General features: G+C 34.7%; 4 protein-coding genes across 4 annotated transcripts; 3 read left to right on the top strand and 1 right to left on the bottom strand.

Annotated features, from left to right (window-relative positions):
• The first annotated feature begins 188 nt into the window (after nt 1-188).
• On the top strand, nt 189-4887 carry LOC114424417 (type I inositol polyphosphate 5-phosphatase 5-like). Its single transcript, XM_028391258.1, has 10 exons — nt 189-737; nt 842-941; nt 1044-1118; nt 1601-1691; nt 1812-1916; nt 2458-3016; nt 3348-3541; nt 3654-3762; nt 4176-4324; nt 4435-4887. Exons 1-10 carry the CDS (start codon nt 591-593, stop codon nt 4652-4654), a joined length of 1749 nt encoding a protein of 582 aa, XP_028247059.1. The 5' UTR covers nt 189-590; the 3' UTR covers nt 4655-4887.
• A 23-nt stretch (nt 4888-4910) lies between these two features.
• LOC114424418 (putative ETHYLENE INSENSITIVE 3-like 4 protein) lies at nt 4911-6734 on the bottom strand. The gene has a single exon (XM_028391259.1). The coding sequence runs from the start codon at nt 6427-6429 to the stop codon at nt 5068-5070; it is 1362 nt and encodes a 453-aa protein (XP_028247060.1). The 5' UTR covers nt 6430-6734; the 3' UTR covers nt 4911-5067.
• Nucleotides 6735-10849: 4115 nt separating this feature from the next.
• LOC114421883 (nitrate regulatory gene2 protein-like) lies at nt 10850-15665 on the top strand. The gene is made up of 5 exons (XM_028387991.1): nt 10850-12550; nt 12659-12736; nt 13408-13613; nt 14415-14638; nt 14783-15665. Exons 1-5 carry the CDS (start codon nt 11497-11499, stop codon nt 15444-15446), a joined length of 2226 nt encoding a protein of 741 aa, XP_028243792.1. The 5' UTR covers nt 10850-11496; the 3' UTR covers nt 15447-15665.
• A 2083-nt stretch (nt 15666-17748) lies between these two features.
• On the top strand, nt 17749-19856 carry LOC114421882. Its single transcript, XM_028387990.1, has 4 exons — nt 17749-18374; nt 18650-18703; nt 18819-19003; nt 19548-19856. Exons 1-4 carry the CDS (start codon nt 17801-17803, stop codon nt 19635-19637), a joined length of 903 nt encoding a protein of 300 aa, XP_028243791.1. The 5' UTR covers nt 17749-17800; the 3' UTR covers nt 19638-19856.
• Nucleotides 19857-22315: the final 2459 nt, after the last annotated feature.

The following is a 22315-nucleotide window of genomic DNA, read 5'->3' as shown; positions in this document are numbered from 1 at the left end:
TATCAACATTATAATTCAACAAATTTTAAGATTATTATTATCAAAAATAATAATTCTTTAGAAACATGTTATTTATACGATAAAGAATAACCTACGAGGGAGGTGGGCCGAAGGCTAAAGTCTAATGCATCGTATTCCATCTATTTTCTGTTTTTCCCTCCTTCAGTGTTGCCAAACTGCCCAACAGATGTCTACAACATAGGGATGATGATATGATACCCCGTGCTGCTACTATATCCAACATGTGCAATTTTGGCTTCTTCTTTTTTGAACTGTTACTCAACGGTTTCATGCCTCTTTTTGGCTCCCTATCGCCCTCAACCTTAAGTGCCCCGAAACCCCTGCCGCCAAAATCTTATTATCCTTTCAAAACGGAAAAAAAAAAAAAAGACATCATAGAGAAACATGATTGATTAATCGCACCTAATTATCAAACAAAAAATTCAATAGAGAGTGACAAAAAACAAACGTTGTTACGAGGAAAAAAACATAAATTGTGCTCACTTTATTGTTTTCTCAATGTTGTCGGACTTGTGGATGTGATGAACTAAAGATCATATTAAGGGCATGTTGCAAATACGAGTGAATGAATGTCTTCGTTTACGGGTGCACGTTCCAAAGCAAATGCTAACTCTGAAATGACCAAAGCTAACGAGATTAACCTCTGCCCCGTCAACACAAGTACCATTACATCAACCTCGCCAGATACAAGTGCCAAGAATGAGAAGAAAAAGAAGGTATTTTTTATTTATTGTTATTATTAATTGTTAATTTCTTTCATGCGTTGCATTTTTCTCATGTTTTTTACTCTTTTTTTTTTTTTTTTTGGTTTGTGATCAAGTCTATCCTTCCAAAGATTTTCGGATCAAAGCGAAATGGGAGAGGTTCAGACGAAGAGACACTCAAAACATCAAGTGCAGAAGAAGATGGAGTTACTCTGGGTATTCAATTCATGACATTTTTTTTTGTCTACATAGAGAATCTAAATTTCCATGTTGTGAGGTTCCCTTTAATTTTATTTTACAAATGTTTTGTGTGGAAAGATTTGGAGAATAAGATTGAGACGAGAAGAAAAGCATTTTTGGAAGCGGCCCCCATCATGAGAAAAAGTTTCTCAGGTACACAGATGCATACATTTAGTTGTGACACAAACACAATTTTTACATTCTCTGAAATTGAATCAACACACTTAATTGCTTTAATTACAATTTTTTTACAATATAATATTATTAATAACAATACATATATCCAAAATTACGGCTTTAGTTTACATTGAAAATATGGTGGGTCAACTCTAGATTTTGGATCCAACTTGTACAGTTCCGCGTACCTATCAAACAAGACGAAATCTTCTTCATGCTATCATGTATTATTTTGGTAGCTTACCTAACAACAATGAAATTTTGGTAATTGGTAAGATGTTTTCTAATCAGGGGAAGAGCGTAACGAAGAAAATCAAATTTTGTTGTTTGATGTGGACCTTAAACTCAAACTCTTTGTCTCTTCTAACATATTGTACACCCATTGCAATTATAGTTTTGTCAGGACGTGATAACATGATAAAGTAAACCATAATTTTAATTTCTTATCTTACTCACAGAAAGGGAGAGTAGTCCTGGGATCGAAGGCCTGAATTTGTCCAATTTTGAACGGCCTATGATGACTATGGAAACTGAACTTCAAAGTTTCAGGTATGTGGGATTTCATTTTCAGTTCAAGGCTTCAAGCACATTATTCTTGTTGCATAGTATAGTCAGACTCACATGCAATCTTCTTTTTCATGGCATGCCATTTGGTAACGTGGATTGCAGGATCTTTGTTGCAACGTGGAATGTGGGAGGAAAGTCACCAAGTTATGACCTCAACCTCCAAGATTTCTTGCTAGTGGAGGGCTCCGCAGATATATATGTATTGGGGTACGAACATCCATGCAATAAGGATCATATTAATTAACTAAGCTTTGGAGTTTAAATATGTGGTTATTGATGAAGAAAGTGCAAATTGTATGTTAATGGTACCTTTATTTTCTGGATTGCTACTCATGTCAGTAGTTTCCATGATTTGTTGTAATCATTAGTTTTTCTGGTTGCTGAAATTAGGACATTAGGAAAGTAAATGATTACAACAAATTTAACAAAACATTAAAAGAAATCACTATTGATATGACTTGTAATTTCTGAGATTAAGGTACAATCAAGATATAGTCAGAATTTTTTCAGTTATGAATTTATGATCAAGAAGCTATTAAGAAATAAATCCAGACCAGACCAAGAAGTGATACAAAGATGTTATCCTACTAACAGCAAAAGGGGATAAAACAAAATAAAGGAAGAAACTTGTGCTTGAAAATTCATAAATCATAATGTTATGGCTGTTTGAGTGCTTTCGTTTCTTTCCATTGTTTTCATTTCAAATTATTTACAAATTCATGTTACCTGAAATACTTTGTATGTTCAGTTTTCAGGAAATCGTTCCTCTGAGCGCTGGGAATGTTTTAGTAATTGAAGACAATGAACCTGCTGCAAAGTGGCTGGCATTGATAAGTCAAGCACTAAACAAACCAAGAAATGAATATAGTGATTCTTCTGACTCGGGAACTGGCTCCAAAACCCAGAGTAGTTCGAAGGAGTCAAAGTCCCCAGCAAGTTTGAATTTCTTTCAGAAGCCTTCTCTTAAAGTTATTAGTAAAAACTTCAGGGCAGAGGGTAGCAGCCTCCTTAAGGCTTGCAATTGTCCTGTGGAATCTCCATCTAGGGAGAGACGGAGGATGAGAAAATTTAGTGACCCTTTGAGTAAGTTAGATCCTGAGCTTCGTGGTGATGACACTGTAGAAGAGTTGCTTTCAATTGCAGAAATACCCTCTTCTGCTAGCCAAAGTAGATACTCCCTTATATCAACTAAGCAGATGGTTGGGATTTTTCTCACCATTTGGACTAAGAAGGAGTTAGTTCCACACATTGGACATCTTAGAGCAGATTCTGTTGGGAGAGGAATCATGGGTTGCTTAGGTAACAAGGTAAGCACAACAAGGATACCATAAATCACAATATTGTAGTACTCTTTAACACAATTTTTTTCAATATACTTCTAATTATTAGCTGAAATTTATTAAAAATCACAATATTATAGGATTTTATTTCTTATTTAACGAACCTTGTGATTTTGTAGTCTTCAAAAAATTTTAACACATGGAACTGTATTAGAAGTGTGTTGCTAGCCCTCCTAATATGTAAAACATGTCACTCAACATAGAATTACATAGCCACTAACTATAAAACTATGATTTGTTATTTTGGTCACGAATTAAAAAGGCTAACAGTGCATATGAAATCAACAATTGATTGCAGGGGTGCATATCAATAAGCATGTCATTGCATCAAACAAGTTTTTGTTTCGTCTGTAGTCACTTGGCTTCTGGGGAGAAAGAAGGCGATGAGCTGAAAAGAAACTCTGATGTAGCTGAAATACTCAAAGGCACACAATTTCCTAGGATTTGCAAGAACCCTTGCCGTCGAGCGCCAGAAAAGATAGTTGACCATGAGTGAGAGTTATTATCAGATATTTGACTTATGAGTTAATAGAATCTTCTTTTATACAGCACATAATTTGCACTTGCATTATGAATTCTAATCACTTTCTAGCCTGTTCTGCAGTCGAATAATATGGCTTGGAGATTTGAATTATCGGGTGGCTTTAAGTTATGAAGAAACAAGGGTTCTGTTGGAGGATAACGACTGGGACACTTTGTTAGCGAAAGATCAGGTGTGTCCCACCACTCATATACTATCAATACAATAGTTCAATTCCATTTCACACATTCATATACTAAGGAAAAAAATGTTAATCTTTGGGCTTATTATGCTTAGTTTAGACTTTATATATTAAAAATTAAACGGTTATCCTAACATTATTACATGTTATACTACCCATGACATCTATTGTTGGTATAGGAAATTAATACATGTCATTGGTACGTTATGATACATCATATTATTAGTACAATTCTACAATGTTTATACTAATAATTTAATTTTTATCAAACAAAGCATACGTTTACAAAGACAAGCTTAACAACTAGTTTTACTTTTCATTTGTTGGTATATACAATTTTTAGTACTGTGTACTTTTCATTGTCACATAGGTAAATTTATTGACTTGTATTTCATTTTGTACAGTTAAACATGGAAAGAGACGCAGGAAGGGTTTTTAACGGTTTCAAAGAGGGGAGGGTTGTTTTTGCTCCCACTTACAAGTATTCACATAATTCAGACTCTTATGCTGGTGAGACTGTCAAGTCAAAGAAAAAACGCCGAACGCCAGCATGGTATGCAGGTCACTTGACTCTTATTATATAAGTCACTCAATTAAATGACTAATAAAGATAGGTAAATAAAAAATTGTTGACAACACTTTCTTCAATTCCATAATTGTCAGGTGTGATAGGATATTGTGGCGTGGCAATGGCATTGAACAATTATCATACATACGTGGAGAATCAAGATTTTCTGATCATAGACCTGTTTGTGCTGTCTTCTCTGTGGATGTGGAAGTAAGAAGCAGAAACAACAGGTTCAGGAAGGGCTATTCCTACACAAGCCCAAGACCTGAATACGAAGACTTTATACCTCAAAGGCATAGTTTCTATGATTATTAATTCAAGCCTCAAATCAAATCAAACTTGTATATTTCCTTAGGGTCTATAGAAGAATGATTTGTCACCTCTCTTTATTTCCTTCTTATTTTGTCCCTGGACTCATCAAGGTGACCATAGCTAGTTATTAGAATCCTAACAATGTAAGAGAAAAAGATCAATTTATACGAGTGGCTAAGAAGTGACCCCAATCTTTGTTATTACACACAGAAATCAATGTAAACAGAGTTGAACTATTAATTGTGAGCCAAACATGAAATTAAGAAGAAATACTTATAGTATTTGTACGGAGCTAAAGGCTATCTTGTATTACATCAGGAGACAGTACTTTATTAATTAATATTTAAATAATTAATCTATAATTAATTAGTATAAACATAGCAGTGCACAATTGATCCAAGCATGGGGCGAGGAACTTAATATTTGTAGGCTAAGTCCCAAATTGAGGTTACGTCTTGGCCATGTGGTGTATCTTGCTCTGGATTTGGATTCAAGTCCATGTCCATCTGATTCAGTGCAGCTTGCAAATCAAGATCTTCAAGGGAATTTGGCCATAAGCCTCCATAATCTTCTTCTGATGTCTTTCCTGCAATGTCTCTAAACTCATCATTAATCAGATGGCCAACAAGGTTATTATTCTCATTTTGTGTGTCATTGGATAGAGAATCCTGAAGGAGAACGCGTTGGCCTTCATTAGTCCGGTAAGCACAGAGGGACTCATGGTTCATTCTTGTGTTTTTGTCAAGAAATCCCATACCCATTTCACTTTGTGGACACTGATAGTATTGGCAAGCATATAGCTTATCAATAACAGCATCTAAGTCAAACACCAAATCACTCTTCCTTTTCTCAATGCTGCCACCTAAATGACTCCCTTCATGGATGATAGTACTGCTACTAGTAGAGCTTTCACACTCGTTTTTATCATCTTCCTCTGATGAAGATATTTTGAGGCACTTGTTGGCCAGTTGCAGCAGAGTTTCTTCCTGGTTCATGACCTTGGACCAAGTTGCCGTGTCCCTGGTTGTCATCTTATCTTGCAAAGTCTTGGACTGAGTCACCGACCTTCTAAGTTTATACAAATCAGGAGACATGTGTTTGATGACTGCAGCCAAGAGAGACACTTTCCAAGCCTTTTTGAGGTCATGGGGCTTCTTATAAGGAGGTGGGCCATGTTCATGGGCCAGAAGGCCTTGTTCACCCCACCAATTCTCTGCCCCTGTGGGCCACCAAGGTGGAGCCAAGCCTCTCTCAAGAGGGAATCTTCTTTGGGGAGGTATGCAATGTTGCATCAGAGCAGAAAGTAGTGAACTCAAAGTAGTGTCTTGCAAGTCGTTAAGGAGATGTATGTAGGAACTTGGATCCAACTCATCTCTTTCAAGGAGTGGCAAGTATTCTGCAATGGAACTTGGTGCGTTTTGATCAAACTTTACCTTTTCTTTCCACCACTCACGCAAGCTGTCAGAAGAACCAGTCACTGGCTTTCCCTTCTCAGGGACAATCCCATACACAAAACCTTGAGCATTGCAAACTTCCATAATCTTCATCATGTACTTGAGGACCGAGTCTTGCGCTCTTGACATCTTCTTCCGCCTAGATGCTTCTTGTTTTGCTTCTTGGACTGGCTCTTCTTTGGGCCGTTTCTCCTTCATCTTCTGCAGCAGTATCCGATCCTTCCACATCCGCTTCTTAAGCTGGTCATAGTCGATTTCTTCCTCTCCAATGTCTTCATTTTCTTCTTGATCAAAGGGGTTGATTTCTTCGTGAATCTCCACCATGATTTATGTGAACTCTTCCTTTGCTTCTTGAAACTGTCGGTGTGAGAAAAAAAACGGTGTTTTTAGTCGTGCTTGGAAATACTTTTATAATAAGGAATACAAGATATGCATGAATGTTGATAAAATATGTGTCCTTATTTATATAACGTGCATGAAGCTACTAGAATGGCGGTGGTAGAAGGGTATGACTATGATCTAATCGGCAAATTAAGCTTAGGAAGTTCACCCCATAAATGCGTTAAGGGGATGAGACAATGTAGTAAGTGTTGCAGTGTGGACAATTACCAGAGGATTGGAATTGTGGGTGCCGCGTGTTGGGCATGCGAGGCTGTTTTGGTGGGCAGTATTAATGCACATTTTGAATGCAACTTTTCATATAGGTATCCAATTAAGTAATGTATATTATAATTAAGTGACGTCATGAGAGCATATGCGTAACTGCATGGAAAATTTGCATGCTGTTGATGGTGGTGGTCACGGAATTAATGATGATCATCAAATAGATCATGATGAAGAAACCGTGAGCTGGGTACACTAGAGGTCTGATTCGTGTGCAATATGGTATTAGCTGTTTTTTTTTTTACTAAGGTATCCCTCGTGAGACCTGCATGTGTGTTGTGAATGATGTAATCACCAACGTATAGTTATCACTTATGGCAATAAATTAATAGAGTATGGCTCTTATATTTTGTGAGGGGACATAATATAATATATAACTGGTGAGGGAGAAAAGATAGTCGAGTGAGAAAGATGATGTAACATCAAAAGGCAAAATATAATTTTCTTTCCTCTTCTGATATGTTTGGTCACAAATTTTGTCATGCCAACTATTGGGGGAAAACACGAATTAGTATGCACGGTCATCAGATGAAAGTTCGGTCTTCCTTATGTGGTAAGATTCTGATAGGCCTTTCAGCTCAATTTGATGAGAAAGCTTGTGAATCGACAACTAGCAGCCCAAGAAAAAGGCTTCACATCTATTAAAATTAGTATGTAAATTGGTCCCTAAATTTGTCAATAAAAATGGTCTCTAAACCAATTTCTAAAATTGATATCTAAATCAGTGTCTAAATTTGTAAGTAAAATTAGAAACTAACGATTTTGTAGAGTTTGGTTTGGCGGTGAGCAAACAAAATTCGTGGTGTGACTGGTGTCATCATGAAACTAAAGTATATTGTTTGAGTAACTAAAGTATCATTAATGCACTATCACTTCAAACATACACTTAGAAGTTACTAAAATTGTTCTCTAATTCAGTCAGTAATTATTTTAGCAACCAAATTATATGTTTGGAATTGAGATATAAAAACCAAATTACTCCGGATAGTTCAAACTACTTTTAAATTATATTGATATTATATTAAGATGAATCCAAAATTATCATCGAATGCAAGAATTAACTGATGTAAGATTGTAAATAAATTTTATCGTTTATAATAATTTATTTGACTAAAATATTATTATTTTTTATAGAAAATATGTGTGATCAAGAAAAAAAAACTAACACTGACTCAATTTTTTTACGACTACGTTAGATAATTAGCTTCATTTAAAATCGTCTCAAACCAAATAACAAGATACCTTTGTTTTATAGTATTATTTCCTTTTTATCATGGAAGAAAAACCTAAAGTCTTGTATAGGGTAGATGATAAAAACCTAAAGTCCTACTAATAGGGTAGATGATTCATGAGCGATTGGATTGATCCTCCTTTTCTGTTCGGCAATAGCATTATATGATATAGAAAACTATTTGATAAGAAATATGTAAAAGTGGTAGGATGGTCCTACAATAGTACAACCAATTGAGCATCATAAGATCTATCCAATTAGTTGCATTTAAAACTTGAAAAACCGCCATTAAATGCACAAAATTGGGCGATTTCTAAACCCACACACACACACACAAAAGCCAAAAATATGTGAACAACCTCATGTCATTGTTGATCTCTACACATTTTTGCATTGGAATAAAAAGGTGTCGATCCAAGCCCATTTTATTTCCCTCCTTTCTTATTTATATTCAATCAAACAACACAATATTCTCATTTCTTACTTACCTATTCCTTGTGTCTTTTCCATTTTTTTTATCATTTTCCTCCTACCAGACAAAGTGATAAATGTTTAATAACATTTAAAAATAAAGAATAAAAATAATAATGTGAAAAATGTTTAATAGTTTTAATTCTTAAAAATAAGTTTAATTAATGATCAAGTTGTGCCAACTTAAGAATATAATGAAAAATATCTTTATGTTAAAAAGGGAAAACAAATTTTAGTAAAATAATCGAGAAAACAACGTGTAAGATAATTTTATATTATTTAATTATAAATTTATCAATTTTTACACGTTAAAAATTATATCAACAATAATTTTTAATAAATTAATAATATAAAATATTTTATACTAAACTCGTAGGAATGTGTAAGTTGATAGTAGTACTACACTAGTTTAGCACACCACATAAACCTCATAAGTAATTGTATTCTCGACCATGCAAATCAACTCCGTAACTGTCTTTTTTTTTTTCTTACTGAAACTTGGTAATTGTTGTTACTGTCAAGTTTGATTTCATCAGCATCTTGGTTAGATATGATGAAAAAGATTGGGCAGCCCACAGAATGGAATTACCTGTTTCTTTTAGATATATATTTTCTATTTATTAATTGAAAATATTTTAATAAAAAATAACAATTACTATATTTATGCATCCTTAATCAAATAATAGGCTAGGCAGCGGCGTTACGAGAAAGAGAAGAGAAGCGGGTTTCAAGGGCACTTTTGCCTTCTGACAACAAACCTTTTTTTTTCCACTAACAATAATATAATAATAATATTTGTTGTTTCTCCTCTTCGTTCCTTATGCATCGCGGGATGGAGAGTGATGCTTACTAGTTGCTGCCTAGCTTCTTTTGACTTTCTCACTCACACTCACACGTTACATTCCACATTGGTACTTTGGTAGCTTTACCTTTGTCATTTTCTTTTTTAATACTACTATTAATAAAACCCTTTTATTTTTATAACAATTTCTGATTTTTATACATGTTCTAATTAAGTTCTGATTTAACCTTTTTTATTTATTTTTATGACCAATTCGAGTTATCTTTAGAGTTTAGAGCCATTCCAATTTCTTTGCGTGTATTTGAATGTTTTCAATTATACCAATATCAATTCTAAAATTATATATTAATAGGATTTTCGAAATTAATTATCTTGATATATTTAAAAGTTTATTTTTAACTAATTATATCTTCATAGCATTTTTTAGAATAATTCTTCGTTACTTTCAAATATTCGCAATTATTTGGAAACGTTATTATTATTTTGATTAGTTTACATGAATTGGAAATTATAAATAGTTTGATTAGTTTACATGAATTGAAAATTTTAAAATTAACCCTGAAACTTTTGAAAGTTGAAATTTCTGATTTGAATTTTTTTTTTTGAAAATCATAAATGTACATAATATTCTCTTTCTAATCACATATTATTTACGTAATATTATCTTTATTTTTATTTATAAAACACAAGTTTAAAATAATGTTTGTTTTTTTACAAGATTTAATTTATAATATTTCTTATACTAATTATTTTTAGATTAAAAATATTCTCATTAAAACATTAAATGAAAAAAAAATATTGACAAATCAGAGAAAGAAATATTAATAATTTTAAAAAAACTTATAAATTTAAGATAAATTTATTTCTATCAATTAAATTAATATTTTTTTAATTCTAATGAATTAGATAATTCACCATATAAAGAAAAGAGGGAGTAAAAGTTATTCGTATTTAATTAAAAATATTTCTAATTGACCCTCAAAGTTTTATTGGGAAAATTTCATGCTAACGTGTATAACTTTACTTCGTTTAATTAAGTAATAAAGAAAGATAAATGATAGATAATTTATGAGTATCAATTTTTTAAAGTTATTAGAACAATCACTATTGTTAAGTGTAATTTATTCTTTAATTAATTCTAACATGCACGATAAATATTATTTTTATATAATTAAATTTCATAACAAGTAAATAATTTTAAATATATAACTCACATTTTAAATTTATATAAATGTCTTAATTTATATGTGATATAAAATTATTTTTAATGAGAAGAGAAAAATCATTAAAAAGATTTAATTAAAAGAAATAAGAAAATTGAAACTACCAAAGTGTATATTTTGATTTTAATTTGTAATATGAGAGTATGTTTTTTATTGTACAACATGAGAATATATACGTAATAAAAAAATATAATGACTAATATTTAATTATTTTAAAATAAAATGATGTTTTCACAATTTTGATTCATTCGCAGTACTTTAATTTTAGAAATTAATTATAATTTAATGTACTTACAATTGTTTTTCAATGCAACGACTGAAAAAGTAAAAAAACCGAAGCCAACACACAAAACGAGGTTCACCAGTGAAGTAAGTAAGTCGTTCACGTTTTTTGTTTGTTTCTCTTTCTGCACCTTTTTGACATCTCTGCACAACGCTCATTGCTCTTTGCAGAATCTCTGCAACAAGGTTATTCCATTCACACTCAAAAAAACCAGAACAACACTGATACGCTTCAGGCTTCCCTTGATGGCTTTGTTTTGATGACCTTCACCTACCCTCATTGCTTCTCCTTTCCTTCTTTCTTTCTTTTGTTCTGATTGAAACCCACTCAATAACTTTTCAACCACCAATTGTCTTCCTTTTCCTTACAAAGGGTCCTGTCCCTTTCCTACTAACCTAAGTCCTAAGGTCTCTCATTTTTCTCATTTGCTGCATCACCATGCAACTTGGGGTGCTCACTATTACTCTGTTCGCCACTGTCTGAAACATAATTAAGGTTCCATTTTGACCAAGGAGGTCTTGCTTTTCCAGCTGTCAACTTTAAGGGTTGTGATATTTTAGTTTTCATCTTCATTGGGTTTGTTTTGCTTTTTTTTTTTTTCTTTTCCAAGTGGGCCTCTTGGAATGTTGTGTGTGATCGTGAATGTGAATGTGTGAAGCTCTGAAGAAAAAGTAATGGGGTGGTGTGGGGGTTGATCAAAATAGAGTCTTTTCTATGAATGCTTGGTGAACTGATAAAAAGGGCAGAAATGGGTGCTACGAACTCAAGAGCGGAAAAGAATGAAGCTCTAAGTTTGTGCAAGGAAAGAAAGAGGTTCGTCAAGGTGGCTATTAACTCAAGATATGCTTTAGCAGCTGCACATGTTTCCTACATTCAATCTCTTCGAAACGTTGGCATTGCTCTCCGGAGGTATGCTGAGTCTGAGGTAGAGGTAGAGTCATCTCTGTCTATATCTGACAAAACTCCTTCTCAAACTAGTTACCCTTCTCCATCATCACCTTCTCATGTTGCTGAGGTTGAGGTTTTGGAGTCACCTTTGTACAATGAGAGTCCTCTTTCGCCACCTGTGGCCACCACTCTTAGTTACATGAGGTCAGGTGGTAGTGCTGCTGTCACTGTTAGGATCAATGCCTTTGGTAACAACTATTTGGATGATGAGTCCACTGTGGTTCCAATGCCTCCACCTCCTCCTGAGTCAGGTGCATCTTGGGATTTCTTTGACCCTGGGGAGGACAGTGAGAGCTTTAGGTTTGCAGTGCATTGTAGTGAGTCCAGAGACTTCAGGGATGAAGAAAAGGGTGATCAATGGTTACATGTTGGTTCTGATGGGCATTGCATGGTGCAACCACTCCTGGATGACAAGTTTGGTGGAAACTTGAGCAATGCTGGAATGGGAAATGAGTGTGGCAACTCTTATGCACACTGCAATGATCATTCTACTGTTTCAAGAGGAGTTGAAGGTGGAAATGGAATTGTTGATGGAGAATTGCGAGAGCTGGAGTTGCCAAGTGCTGCAGGTGGTTTGAGCCGGGCTGTCGCAGACAAAGATGCTGGTGGAAGGTCCAGTGCAAAGAGGGAGAAGAATATGGCAGGAAAAAATGTGTGCACAGAAAGAGAGGATCCTTCAGAGTTCATAACACACAGAGCTAAAGATTTTCTCTCCAGCATAAAGGATATAGAGCATAGGTTCGTTCGAGCTTCTGAGTCTGGTAGGGAGGCCTTGAGGTTGTTAGAGGCAAACAAAATCAAGGTTGGATATTCGGAGGCAAAAGGTAATTGCTTGAAATTAGATTTTTTTCTTCTTCTTCCAGATGCTAAACTTCATGTGAATTTTGTATGCAATAGTGAAGTACTAATCTGCTTCTGACTTCTTCTCATAGGGAAGTCATCTACCACGGCGTTGTTGTCTGCCGTCCAGCCTGTTTGTTGCGGTAGAAAGGCTTCACCTGTTTTCCAGGGTAAGTTGCATCAATTCTGTAAATAGACACTGATTAGCCTTAAATACTACTTGATGATTTGGGCTTGCCATTTATTCTTTGAATTTGGCTTGTTACTCTATAGAAGATTTCTAGATACGTCATCAGCTCTTATTCAGTTCCTCCATTTCTTGTCAAATGAAATGAAACTGTTCTGGACATGACACAAGCTTAAAATTTAAGCTGTCGTTAGTAATTTATATAACTAATTTCTATTTTGTGTATGGTTTGCTGAATGTTTTAAGTTTGGTGATAAATATGATTCTTACCATTTGGATTAAGGTAATTGTTTTCTGGAATAACATGCAGTAATCTAGGTGGTATCCTTCAATTCATGAGGTTTGAATTTTCATTTGGTTAATGGATAAATAATGGTTTGTTGTAAAGGTAAGCTATGCTGACATAAGGTTTTGCTGTGTAATGAGTTTGGAAATAAGAAGGTATGCAGTGTTGTTTTGTATTTGATGCAATCCAGTCTACCTGTAAGTTCCTTAGCTAGAGCTACAGGGGTGTCAATATTTTTCAATTTTTTTTCCTGGTTAGTTTTTACTCTAACATTTAACTACGAGGTCACTGTTTTGTTAGCATGTTGATGTTTGATTCTTGAAAGATGAATATTTAGGATGGACTAATATTTATTCCCTTGTGTGCAGAGCCTGCCCAAAAAATTATTAGTTGGAAAAGGACAGCATCTTCTCGATCATCCTCATCCAGGAATGCTTTGGCTACAAAAACAAAGGAAGATATTGATGATAGTGGAAGTGACTTTGTTGAAGAATTCTGTATGATTGCTGGAAGCCATTCATCCACTCTTGACAGACTATATGCCTGGGAGCGAAAACTATATGATGAAGTAAAGGTATTACACTGAAGTATTTAAATAAAGCATGATTTAATTGCATGAACATGAATTACCTAATATCTGAGATACTAATTTACATATAATATCTTTAGAACATCAAATCAATAACAATTTGAGTTCCTTGGACATTTATGCCAATAGTAGTTTGCCTTGCCACATTGAAATCATAAATTGTGGTTATCTTGGGATGCTGGCTATAAAATGAATGGGTATAAGACGTATGCAAATTCATGATTCCTTTGTCCTTGGAGAATTCTTGGGTGAACTAAAGCCTCCTCATCGTCTTTGAAAATACATAGCCAACATTGTGTTCATCTTTAGTGCTAATTCGTACTTCAGGGCTAGTTGTTATCTAATGGTGTTGTAGATAATTCACTAGAGAAGTAGTATCAATAATTTTTTCCATTCATTATCCATAGGTAATATGATGTAGAAAATAAAGGGAGTTAAACTTTTCTAACAGTATTTTACTGCACACTCCATTTTTCAAAATCTTAGTGGAATTTACCTTCAATACCCATCCCACTACAATTCTCGGACGGGTTCATGCAATTTGTCAACAATAATCAAAGTGATACCTCATAAGTTACTTGCACCATATAAATAACTGTTACTTAAAAGGAAAAGAAAAACGTTAAAAGTTGAAAATCTCTATCTATAATATGCATTTATTCAATTATTCCTTTCTCTCCTCCAAATTCTTTTATTATTATGTTCGTGGTTGTTAAATGTGTTGCACCTCCAAATTTTGTGTTTTCAATCCTCGATCATTTTGACCTCCTGTTCGGCTATCTGTAGGCTAGTGAATCCATAAGGAAGGACTATGACCGAAAATGTCACCAGCTTAGGCATCAATTTGCTAAAGATCAAGGCACTCATGTGATTGACAAGACCCGGTCAGTTGTGAAGGATCTGCATTCACGCTTAACAGTGGCTATATATTCTGTTGATTCAATATCGAAACGAATTGAGAGAATGAGGGATGAAGAGTTGTTGCCACAACTTTTGGAGTTAACAGAAGGGCAAGTGAGGGGTTCTGGATTTTATCTTTATCTTATTATTACCTTGAAGCTTTACTTTCTCTGTTATCTTTAAACGACTATTCCTTGCCAGTTGAGTGTTAAAGCTTTAACTACTAATTACTTAGGAAACTACTGGTTGTGCAGATTGATCAGGATGTGGAAGGCTATGCTTGAATGTCATCATGCACAATACATCACCATCTCTTTGGCATATCATTCAAGGAGCACACCAGGAACCTTGCAAGGAGATGCACGCAGAGACATAATGACTCAGCTGCTAGAAGAAGTTGAGTTCTTTGGTCTGAGTTTTGCTAACTGGATTAACAGCCTCACCTCATATGTGGAAGCTGTCAATGCGTGGCTGCAAAACTGTATACTGCAACCAAGGGAGCGTACCAAGAGCAGAAGACCGTTCTCTCCTCGCCGAGTTCTGGCCCCACCTATTTTTGTTCTTTGCCGTGACTGGTCTGCTGGGATCAAGGCTTTACCCTCTGAGGAACTAAGTCAGACAATCAGAAACTTTTTGTCTGATCTTCACTTGCGGACGGAGCAGCATAATGACCAACTTCTCAAGAAACAGAATTCTGTCAATGCAAGTACTACTGAAACCGAGAGCAAACCTAACGAAGAGAATGAAGACGAGTCCACAAATTTGAGCTGCATACATGCAAGATTAACAAAGGTTCTTGATCGGCTGACCAAATTTTCTGAGGCATCATTGAAGATGTATGAAGATATCCGGCAAAAAAGTGAATCAGCTCGAAATGCATATCATAATTGCAGAACTATCAGGGCCGAAAATTTTTAATTCTTCAAGTATATAAATTTTTTTTCTGCTGTGCTAGCTTGACATTAATTTTTATATATGAAAAAACACCAAAAAAAAAAAACTTTAAACACATGAATGTTCATGGTCCTTGTTGGAGAAAGAAAATTGTGAGATGAAAAATGGGGTGTAGGTGTCTGTAAATGAGCTTTCAGTACATGTTATGATGACTAGCAAAGACTATGTTGCTTTGCTTTGTTAGTAGAATCTGAGATACTTACTTCACTGGTGGTTTGTGGTAGACACTGTTTTTGTACGTGGGCCATTGAAACAGTATCCGTTGGCATAACAGCAGCAAAGGCTACATGATAAAACTAAATTCTCATTACTTTTTGGTGTCATTAGATCTTAAAAAAAAAAAAAAAGGGAAGGGAAGACCCTCTGCAAACAAAAAACTAACATTTGCCCATTAAAAAAAATAGTTAACAATTTTTTTTACACTAATTAAGAAAAAAATAAATTTATGTTCAACATTAAGAAAAGTAGTAAATTAAGTTGCGGCGTACCTATACTGGACCCCCATTTTGATCCCGAGCGACATGTCAACGCTCCCAACGGCTTCCAAAATGGCGAAGTACTTGGCGGGGTCGAATCCCGGCTTCTCGGACGAGTCCAGTTAACTGCTTCATGCAGAGGTCACGATGCTCGTCTTTCGAGATCTTAACGGGCGTTGAAGTAATCGAACACCTTCTCCTGAATGTCCACGCTCAGCTTCGTGACGACGAATGCAACGGGGTTTAGGTGTAGGGTTAGTCTCTGGATTCGCCTTTCTGGTTCGGAGTTTGGTGGGAATCGGAGAAGGAAGTCGGTGTTGATAAAAATATTGTTCAATCAATCATTTGCGATCATATTCATAAGGGGTGTTTGTTTGGTGTTGGCGATGCGGAATCGGTAATGGTCATAATCGATAACGTGGCTTTCAAGCGATGATCACTCGTGACTGATAATAACGGAACAAAATCAAATCTTCCCCAGAATTTGTCGTCATAATTATTTTTTAAGTTAGTAGTATTATGAATGTTACAGTAGTACGTACTGTGTTAATTAGTTTACTTTGGTTTTCCTATATAATAGTAATATATTTTTAAAAATATATGAATATTTATTCTAAATTTATGTATTAATAAATGTTTAAGTAATTCGGGATTTAACACGATTTTTTGTTTATATGATTATATGCGCAGATTTTATATTTTACGAAATTTAAAGCTATATAAAACCATTTCACTTTAAGACAGAAACAACAAGATATAAAACCATTTATTCTTTTATCCTTTGAATGATGACTTTGATAGTTATGGCCCATACGGCATCTTTTATCTATGTAGCTTATTGACATTAAATAACTAATTTTGTGCTTGCACGATCAGTCCACACCACCTCGTGTCAGAAAAAAAAAATACATGTTTTCATCTATATTATTCCATCTAATCTCAAATATAATCAAACAATTCTTTTTATCTCAAATATAAATAAAAGTAACTAACTTTGCTTTATCTAATAAGGTTATCTTTAAAATATTCTTTATTTAAGAGGATCATTTTTTATATATTTAATATCAAGTATCAATAAAGAATAATTAAAAAAAAACATTTTTATTTTAGAATTAACACAATTTAATGAACTTAATTAATTTTCTAATGTGTGAAATTAATTTATTTTTATTATAATAGAAACCGGGAGGAGTACTGAATAAAATTTCTTCATTGGTTAAGTGAGTTGAGATCATGATTAAACTAACTTTATGGTTATAGAAATTCGGCAAAAATCAGACTTGCGGACTAATCTCTCTCTACTTGCAGCCCTGGTCAAACAACGGGGCCACGTTGTCACTTTACAGGGTCGATAGTAGGCCTGGCCCATTGGGCCGATGATCCGGCCCTAAATTTAGTTGCCGCGCCGTATTTTTCGAAAAAGAAAAATTCAAAGTTGAAAACCCGCTTTTACCCGCCCCTAAATCTTTTATTTATGGCATGCTATGCGTCACTCACATTCTTCTCGCGCTCATTTCAGAAACACTGAGTGTCCCTACTCTCTAACCTTTTCTCTCTCACTAACCCTAATCCCAACTAATTCGAATTTCGCTTCCGTCGTGTCTCCTTCCATTTCACAAGGTCAATTCATCTTAACCCAATTCTTCTCTTTCTTTTTGTTCTTTTTCTATGTAGTCTCTTGTTATTTCTGTTCCTTAATTCCGCGCGTAGGTACAACATTTCACGCCGCTTAACGTTAGGGTTTCAAATTTGACAAATCTTGCCAATTCGTTTTTTTCTTTTCTCCCTCCTTTTTAAAGCAATTCGCCGATTCGGTTAAAGATTTTCAAAATCCAAAATTTCATGGGAAGCAACGATAATTTCGGCGACGGGATTTTCAAAACCCGTCCCCATCTAGCGGACGTCACGAATCTCCCGGCCAAAAGGTCGTTTTCTTTAGTTTCCGGCGACGGTGGGGACTTGCAGTTCACCAAGAAAATTCGCTTAGGGGTTGAAAATTTAGCAAAAGGGAAAAGCCAAATGCAATTCGGAGCACATGCCTACCTTAACAACGAGGTCCTGTTGCAACCAAAAGAAAAACACACCATTTTGTTACCGTTTTCGGATGATACTTTGCACTCGTTTCAAAATCCCAGTTTGACCGTGGAGGGAATGGAGGAGCAGAATCCGTTGGATTTGGAGAATTTTAAATTTGGGAAGGAAGGGGACGGAATTGTTGCCACTGATCGTGCGGTTGAAAGTGGTGGCAAAGATATTTGTGACGTTGAGAATTTGGGATCTCCCAAGTGTGGGGCAGAGCAAATGCCAACAATTTCTGTTTCTAATGATTCTAATTTTCTGGGATTGAAACCGTGCTCAAGTTCTGTTACTGAAGCTGCGGACCTCAAATCTTGCACTTGTTCCTTTTGCTCCAAAGGTAGTAACAATTTCCATGTATACGTTTAAGTATTTCATTTTCCTTATAGATGCAGTTCTTTAAGTATTTTTGGTACTGTTCTCTAATCAAAATTAGAGTTTTACCTTGATAATATGTGTAATAAAGATTTGCATTTAAGGTCAACATAGATTACTATTGGAGAGCAACTCCTAAAACACCTAAGGAAGTATGTTTATGTTTTGTCCTTTTGTTATGGGAAATTTATGTTTTGTCTTAGTATGTAATGAATGTGTTTTGCTTATGTTGATCACTAGCTGGTTATATCTGGTCGGATCTCCATTACCAGGATGCCAAAGGTAGATTAAGTGGTAAGTTCTACAAATCATTTTAGATTTTTTTGTTCTGCTATATTCAAGTATTGTTATATTTTTCTGCTTCCATCAGATTCTTTTTTTTTTTCCCTAAGCTCTTCCTTTTTGCTAGCTATAAAGAAGAGTCAGAAAGAAGCAAAAATGATCATTCAGAAGTTTTCTGGATTAGAGAATACAGTCATGCATGACCAGCACCGAAGTGAGGAATCATTGAAGTTAGAATTGTCCCTTGTGCATCAGTGGAAGTCTCTCTTTCTTCAAATGCAGAATATGTATACTCAAGAAAGTAGCCAACTTGTGAGTTTTCAATGCTATCACTTACATACATGGGCTTAGTGTTTCAATCCTACTTGAAATGTTAAATTCCATTGCCATGTTTCTGAATTGAATTCTGTGTTTTTTGCAGTGTCCATTTTCTTTTATGTTGAGTGCATACTCCTCTGGATCTTTTGATTATATAAATAAATGTTAACTTTTTGTTGCATATGGGGAGCAGTGTTTGAGGTTTAATTGACTAGTTAGCTTGATTGGTTAATTTGTTAATTGTTAGTTACTTGTAAGTTCTATATATAGAACATGTATCACACAGTTTCTTATATCTTTCTCATTTTTTATCAATTCCAATTTATTGATTTTCTCATTCTCTATTTTCTTTTTGGGCTCAACCAATTTTAGTCAAAGATAGCTTCTGTAAAAGCCATTTTTTAAAAAATATTGTAGGCATATATTTATTTAGTAATTGCTATGCTATGTCATGAAGGTTAATTTCTCTGATCTGTATCCCAGTTTATTGTTTCCATTTCCCCCCCTAATGCTTTTAATCATTTGATTTTGCTTTCAGGAAACAAGCTTTGAGACACTTAAAAATTTGAGAGAGAACTGCAAAACCGATCTTGAGTTGAATGACAATAGCCATCATCAAAATCAATAGTTGTTTCAATCTGTTTTTTCCCTGTAAGATTGCTTTGCACATCAGTTTTTTGTCTCTAAATTTCAATTAACATGCATATGCTCGCCCACCTTTAACTTCATCTGTATATTTTTTGAACTTGGTGTCTATAGAATACCTGCAAGTATATGTGTACATTTGCCACATCATCTGTTTCCACCGCCTCTTGTATGATTTGAATGTACTTGCTTTGGAGGATAACTATTCTGCGTGTTTTGGGATGTCCCTGAGGGGACTGAAAGATGATTTTATGCTACATGCTGCTCAAAGTTATTTGGTCCATAGTTTTTTCGATCCTAAGATTGGTTTCAATGAATGTTTGGCAACAACGATTTTAAAACTCTCTTCAATGATGTGCAACTCTTTAGCTTGAATAGGAAGGGTGCTGGGTATGTGAAATTGTCTTTAGACAGTCTTAAGCTGCAAAAAGGATGGAATTCATGGTTTGTTAAACAGTTTCTATCGTAAGATAGCGCCTAGTGGAGCGCTCCGCCATTAAAATAGTCAGCCTTGTGGACTTCCCATTTCATGGGATGAAGGCCTGTTTGTCAATGTCACGGGAATTTCTTGAGGAAACCTGGATTTTTTTAAGATCATGCAGTTGATTTTGCTTTATTGTAGGATATGTCAATGTAAAAGTAAGTCAGTCTGATGCTCGCTTTTTTTGGTTTAGTTAAGAAATGGTCAACTATGGGTTGGTGTCTTAGTGATCGAGAATGCGGTACGACTTTTTTTTCCACCTGAATTTTGATCTCCTTCGTTTAGTTGAATATTGTCTGCACGGATGGGTGATTCAATTTCATTGTTAGGGAACGTAATATTAGATAAAGAATGCCTATAACATGTGTTTGAGTTGGTGGGAGTTGATGGTTGACTATAAATTTGTGGATTTTGAGAACTACCATTAGTAGGTGATTTTACATTGGATGAAGGATGTATAGACCACATGTGTGGGGGTGGTGGATACATAACATATTGTGGTGAATTTTGAGAATTTTCACTAGTAGGGAATGGTGGTGGACACATAACATATTGTGATGAATTTTGAGAATTTTCATTGGTATGGGTTGGTCGATACATAACATATTGCGGTGGATTTTGAGAATTTTCACTAGTAGGGAGTAATTGGTTTTGAAAATAACTATAGTAACATTGATAATTATACTAATTGAAATCCATTTCAGAGAGAATAAAAAAATTAACATTTGATAGCAACAAAAAAAATAAGCAGGACAAGAATTGTGCAAAATATGCTCAACAATACACAAATTTATAGTGAATAGTGTAGCACAGTGAAGTATCATTTTCATATCAACGGTAATACACAATGGTAACATTTTCATCAATGTTCAAAATCCTTTCCCATTAATTACCTAAGTTACTCAATGGTCCAGATTTATCCTCATTAATAAAATGGATGTTCCAAATCGTCCAAAGTCTTCCCACATTCACAAAGGGTCTAGAAGGTTTTCCTCACTTCACCACCTACCCACTTCGTGCCTTTCTATCTTCTCGAGAGAATATTTTCTCTCTTCCTCAATTCTAGAAGCTTCCCCCTTTGCCCCTATCCATCTTCTTCCTCTCTGCCATTGTCCCTTCGTCTCACGTCACCTTCGCCATTGTCAACACCTCTAGCCACCACCGCAACACCTTCGTCTGGCCTCACCTTCACTTCGCGTCACCACCTTCGGTCATGGTAGCGTCTCGCATCACCTTCTCTGGCATCAACACCTTTGGCCATGGTCATGTCTAGCATCAACACCTTCGTCATGGTGTGTCTATCGTCATCTTCACTGCGTTTGATTTTCCCCTTTACTGTTTTGCTTGAATATGAATTTAAATCACTTTTTTTTTTCAAATTTGATGATTTTTTTATTTATTGTGGTTCTTCAACGAGTTTATGTTCCTCGTTCTTCTCTTGGACAATTATTTTCCCTCGTGTTAAACTTGTTTTGTGTGAGAAAATTATTTTTTTAATGATTAGATATTTGTTATATCTGAGAAAATCATTTTTTTTAATTGTTAGGTATGGTTTCTTATATAAGAAATCAAATTTTTAAAAATTTCTTTTCATTAAGCACCGGAAAAGAAACCTGCATTCAAAATGCTCTAAGTATACACATTTATTGTTGCAGTACACACAATGAATATATTTGTGTGAATGTCCTATATTGTGAGTCATTAATTGTAAGGATGAAGAGTATTTGTTTGAAATTAAATTGTATCAAGTTCGTGAAAATATAAAACAATTGGCAAATATTTTACAACTTATCAAAATATATCTATATAAAAATGACTAGTAATTCTCAGTCGCAAACCCTTTTTAGCTTGAACTTTTAGGCCTGATAAGTAGTTAGGCTCTGTTCGATTTACCATACAGAATTAATTAAGGATGGAAATAAATTCAGGGGATTGATGGAGGAAAAATAAGGTGAAAATGAATTTAAAAATGGTGAGATTCATTTGTATTATTTCTTATCTATCTCTCCTCATCTCTTTAACAAACGCGCCTTAGCTTTCCTTTTTGATGCCCGCTATTTGGCAAGTCCGTATCTCTATTAAAGTGGACCAAATTTTAATTTTAATTGATCCAATAATCAAATATCAGCGTGACCCACTTTTTTTTGCTCCATAAATCTCAATTAAACTCTAGAAAAGCT

The sequence above is a fragment of the Glycine soja genome, chromosome 8 (assembly GCF_004193775.1).
Source record: "Glycine soja cultivar W05 chromosome 8, ASM419377v2, whole genome shotgun sequence".
NCBI classification, from domain to species: Eukaryota; Viridiplantae; Streptophyta; class Magnoliopsida; order Fabales; family Fabaceae; genus Glycine; species Glycine soja.
Note: the sequence above shows the minus strand (reverse complement) of the source record. Positions and strands in the feature narration are given on the sequence as shown.